Source organism: Elephantulus edwardii, unplaced genomic scaffold, assembly GCF_000299155.1.
Source record: "Elephantulus edwardii isolate Elephantulus edwardi_28Jun2011 unplaced genomic scaffold, EleEdw1.0 scaffold00353, whole genome shotgun sequence".
Lineage (NCBI taxonomy): Eukaryota > Metazoa > Chordata > Mammalia > Macroscelidea > Macroscelididae > Elephantulus > Elephantulus edwardii.
This window is the reverse complement of record NW_006400103.1, coordinates 893669-899281: the sequence shown is the minus strand read 5'-3', so window position 1 is coordinate 899281 and position 5613 is coordinate 893669. Positions and strand designations below refer to the sequence as shown.

General features: G+C 40.3%; 1 protein-coding gene across 3 annotated transcripts in view; it reads left to right on the top strand.

Moving 5' to 3' along the window:
- Positions 1–5613, top strand: part of KIF27 (kinesin family member 27) — a 147193-nt gene that overhangs the window by 93905 nt on the left and 47675 nt on the right. For all 3 annotated transcript variants that reach the window (XM_006901953.1, XM_006901954.1, XM_006901952.1), the window contains exon 9: positions 2837–3042. In XM_006901953.1, coding sequence (XP_006902015.1) covers positions 2837–3042 — 206 coding nt within the window. The remainder of the gene's footprint in view (positions 1–2836; positions 3043–5613) is intronic.

Genomic DNA, 5613 nt, shown 5'->3' with positions numbered 1-5613 from the left:
TGTTAAATTTTGCTATTTTGACTGGGGTGAAATGATATCTCATAGTTGTTTTAATTTGCATCTCTAAAATAGAACTTTTAAAATTGCTTCTGAGGTTGTCACATTAACATTACTTTATTAAGCTGATGACTATTCAGCATAGCTTGGAATTTGTACTAACAAAACATGTTTTAGAGCCAGTATATGGGAAGTTATCAAAAGAAGTTTGTTAGACTTCTGTTTCATCTAGGAGTTGTTCTTGCCAGGGTAAACCAAACTATATTGCTCTAGAACGAGTTTCCTAGTCTAGGTCAGGGGCAGTTAGTTGGTTCGTAAGGACACTTCTAAACCAAGTTTCAGAGTCAGTAGTAGGTGGGAATTCTATACTAATGAAGGAATTTTCTTTCTTTCTTTTTTTTTCTCTCTTTGGAGGGGGAAGCGAGCTGGTGGGGAGGGGTGGGAAGGGAGAAAATTGCGGCAATGAATGAATAGAAATCCAAAACCTTTGTAAAAAAAATAAATAAAAAATTAAAAAATTATTTTAAAAACAGAGAGAGAGAGAGTCTGTCTATCTCAGGGTTAGAAAATGGGACACAGAAGCAGAGGGCTATGAGCACCTCTCTGAAAGGGCCAGAGGGAGTGAGAATAGCACAACTCCTCACTGCCCTAGAGGAGAAAGCAGATAAAGAGCTCTTAGTCCAGCCCCTTCATGCCTTTAGAGCCATACCAAAAGCAAGAGGTTCAGAGGGTTAAACCAGGCTACTCCTTGGAGGCAAAGATTCTGGGGCTTCGTCTGACATACTTTGGACATGTTGCAAGGAGAGACAGGTCTTTGGAGAGGGATATCATGCTGGGTAGAGAGAGGGACAGCGCAGGAGGGGAAGACCCTCTATGAGGTGGATTGATTCAGTGACTGGGGTAATTGGAATGGGTGTGTCAGAGGCAATGCGATTGGCACAGGATAGAGCAGGGTTTAGGGCTGTTGTACATAGGGTTGCTATGAGTCGCAAACGACTCGACGGCACATAACAACAACAACAACAACAACTTACAGACTTACAGTTGTGGTACTAAGAAGGGAGGTTTATTAGGGAAGGAAATTGGGAGAGTAAGGGAGGAAAAGAATATTACCCAAAACAAGTCTAAGTCTTAGCCCAACAGTTCTAAGGCACAATTCCTCAATTGGTCCAGGCTCTGGTTTCAGTTCAGCAGTCAAATCCAAATCATCCAGCAAGGTTTGCCTCCAAGCAAATAAGCATCCAGGAAATTATAAGTCAGCTTCTCCTTCAAATATCAGGCAAGAACAGCAAACGCATGTGGCCTTTATCTCAGGGCTTTTCTGCTTACACCTTGCCACAGTTTCTCCACAGCATGCCACAGTCTCTCCAACACCATTACCAGGGTCTTGCCAAAAGGGTCTGCTCCATTCTCCCTCAAGTCTTGCCACCACAAGTCTTCCTTGCCTCAGATTTTGCTACCTATGTATGGAAATGCACTCTTTCTCTTATCCTAGTCACACATTTGTTGATGATTTGCAAGACCATGTGTGTGCTGTTGAGGTAGCTGGAGATCAGAGGGGGCTAACTAATGGCTTTAAAAAGCCAAACTTTATGCTAACACTACAATACATAAATAAATTTTATTGTCTGGCTTTATGTTTTAAATCTGTAAGAAAAGCATTTTAAAAAGAATTCATCTTCAGTAAGTTGATGAACCAAAAAGAGGAAGTGGTCAGCTTCACATGAAAAGATTCTGAAGGAATATAATAATCAGAGGTACTGTTGACCTTGGTTGGATCCTGATTAAAATGAAGCAATCATAAATATATTTTTGAGACAGTTGGATTCTCATTAGAATGAAGCTTTTGTAAAGCATTTTTGTGACAACTGGGGAAGTGTAAATACAGGCTTCTTGTAGTTATGTACTGTTGAGTCACCTGCAACCCATAGCAAGCCTATGTACAGGAGCTCTGAACCCTGCCCTGTCCTGAGCCAGTCTCACTGATTCCAACAAACCAACTCCCTTTGCCCCAGTTACTATATCAGTCCATCTCATCTGGGGTCTTAGGAGGTATTAATAATGTTAGGCATGAAAAGGAATTTTTGGTTATAATCACATTTTCCATAGCTGTTAGCTGCAATATGCATAGGTGAAATGATATGGCATCTAGAATTTTCTTTATAGTGCTTAGGCAAAGTAAAACAGAACAAGAACAGGCATAAATGAAGCAATATCTTGATAAAACTTACATTTTGGTGATGAGGGTTCATCATTTTATTTACATACTTGTCATGTTTAAAATTTTTTATAATATTGTGAAGAATTAAAGGAGGTAGTGTACAGATAGCAGCAAATTAAAAACAGAACCCAAGAGTCGTTCTCAACATCCGTCTAGATTAGAGTTCATTGTCAGCAAAGCTAACCTGAAAATTCAGGAGATTAGAAATGCCACACTAATGATGAATGATTGTTGTTAGGTGCCATCAAGTCAAGTATGACTCATAGCAACCCTGTAACAACAGACCTGAACTGTGTCCTATGCTGTGCCACCTTACCATTTCTGACACACTTGGACCCATTGCTGCAGTCACTGTGTCAATCTATAGTGTTGAGTTTTCCTTTCTTTTGTTGACACTCCACATTTCGAAGCATGATGTAACTTTCCAAGGAATAGCCTTTCCAAGTCCAGAAGGAATCATTAAGAGACCGCTTAGCCACATGTATTGGTGCTGGATGGTGGGGCCCCCTGGGTTTTAATGCTAGGCACTAACACTGCAAACTGGATTTTTTCAGAGTTCATTACTTTATGTTTTTATTTTTTTAAGCATAATAAAAAATTGTTTTTATTATGGTAAAGGTAATGATGCCAAGTCTATAAGCAAACAGTATTCTCTGAAAGTAACAAAACTAGAACGTGAAGCAGAACAGGCAAAAGTGGAATTAACTGAAACCCAGAAGAAGCTGCAGGAACTGGAAAGCAGAGATCTTTCTGATGTTGCTTTGAAAGTGAAATTACAGAAGGAGTTCCGCAAAAAGATGGATGCAGCAAAACTCAAAGTCCAGGTAATTGTGAAAAATGTAATTGCAAAACTGACTTAGGTATCTTGCTTTGGGAACTTGCTGTACCAAGATAAATATGAAATTCAGTATTTATTTTTAGTAGGATGGAAACCTTTTCAGAGACATTTAATGACAGCCTTTATTTTACAGTGTACTCTTCAGTTCACATATTTTTGCAGTTCTTAGCAGGGCACTATGTTTCTTAGAAGTGATAGTGGCACAGAATTTAAGTATTTGTCAATGAATCAAAATATTTGAAGCCACTAGTTTCTCCTCAGGAGAAAAATAATAGTACTCTGTTCCTGTAAAGTTTACAGTTTTAGAAGCCCTATGAGAAATTCCACTTTGTTCTGTAGGGTCACTAGGAGTCAGAGTCAACTATATGGAAATAGGTTTTGTTGTTGTTAGGTGTCAACAAGTCATAGTGACCCTATCAACAATAGATCTGATTCTTGCCATATCCTGCACCATCTTCATGGTCTCTGCCATGTTCAGGTTCATTGTTATAGTCACTGTATCAGTACATCTTGCTGAATGTCAGCTTCTTCTTTTCTAGCCCTCCACCTTTCCCAGCATGTTTCTTTCCAAGGATTGGCCCCTCTTGATAACATGACCATAGTATTTGAGACAATGTTTCACCATCCTTGCCTCTAAGAAGCACCCTGGTTGCACTTTCTCCAAGCTAGATTTGTTTGCTCATGTCATATTCAGTACTCTTCTCCAGTACCACAATTCAAAGTCATCAGTTCTTCTGTCATCATAGTTTATTGTACAATTGTCAGATGCATTGAGAGAAATTGAAAATACCATGGCTTGGATCCAGTGCACCTTCATCTTTAAATGGGCAGCTTTGCACTTTAGCAGTTTTGAGAGGTCCTTGACAACATATTTGCTCAATCTTTTGTTTTCTTAACTGCTGCTACCATGGATATGATTTGCTAAGCATACAGGTTGAATACATATGGAGAAAGGATGCCACCAGACACACCTCTCCTGATTTTAAATCATGCAATGTAACCTCATTCTGATCCGGCAGTGGCTTCCTGTTGTAAGAGTCACATGCTCAAAAAGAAATATTGTGAGATTCCTATTCTTCTTCGTGTTATCCATTATTTGTTAGGTTTCACACAAACATCTTTGTATAGTCAATAAAACAAAATTAAACATCTTTCAGATATTCTCTGATTTCAGCCAAGATCCATCTGACATCAGCAGTGATATCACTCATGCCACAGCCTCTTCTGAATCCAGCTTGAATTTCTGGTAGTTCCCTGTCAGTGTACTGTTCTAACATGTTTTGAATGATCTTCAGCAAAATTTCACTTGCAAGTGTTATTAATGATGTTATTTGATAATTTCCACATTCACCCTTTTTTTGGAATGGAAACAAATATGAATCTCTTTCAATCACTTGGCAGGTCTTCCAAATTTCTTTGCATAGACTAGTGATCAAGTCACTGCTTCTGTTTTTTGAAACACCTTAAATGGTATTCCATCAATTCCTGTTGTTGTTGTTGTTATGTGCCATCGAGTCGCTTGTGACTCATAGCAACCCTATGTACAAGAGCTCTATACGCTCTTCTATCCTGTGCCAACCTAGCCATCTCAAATGCACTTATTCCCACCTCTCCAGTCACAGAATCGATCCATCTCATCAAAGGTCTTCCTCTCCTTCACCGCCCCTCCACTCTGCCAAACATGATGCCCCTCTCCAAGGATATTCCCTCCTTGCAACATGCCCAAAATATGTCATCAGAATCCTTGACTCCAGAGAACATTCTGGCTTCACCCTCTCCAGGACAAACCCATTTGTTCTCCTAGCAGTCCATGGTATATTTAACACTCTTCTCCAGCACCACAGCTCAAAGGTGTCAATTCTCTTTCTATCAACCCTATTCACTGTCCAACTCTCTGATGCATAGCACATAATTGTGAAGACTATAGCCTGGATCAGGAGCACCTTAGTCTCCAGTCTGACATCGTTGCTCTTCGGTACTCTCGAGAGGTCCCTCACAGCCACCTTACCCAATGCAATTTGTCTCTTGATTTCCTGGCTGCTGTTACCAAGAGTGTTTACTGTGGAGTCAAGTAAATTAAAACTGTTAACTCTCTCAATCTCTTCACCATCCATACTCATGCTGCCAATTGGCCCAGTGGTTAGAATCTCTGTTTTCTTGATGTTGAGCTTCAGCCCATATAGGAGGCTGTAGTCCTTGATCTTCTGAAGCAAGCGCTTCAGGTCCCTTCAGTCCACATAGGAGGCTGTCGTCCTTGATCTTCTGCAGCAAGTGCTTCAGGTCCTCCTCAGTTTCAGCCAGCAGGGTTGTGTCATCTGCATAATGCAGGTTGTTGATGATTCTTCCACCAATCCTGATGCCACATTCCTCTTTGTATAGCCCAGCATCTCGGATGATCTGTTCTGCATACAGATTGAAAAGGTATGGAGACAGAATACATCCCTGATGAACTCCCTTCCTGATTTTGAACTATGTAGTGTCTCCTTGCTCCTTTCTGCCAGCTGCCTCTTGGTCCAAGTGTAAGTTTTGCATTGTTGTTGTTCTGTGCCATCGAGTC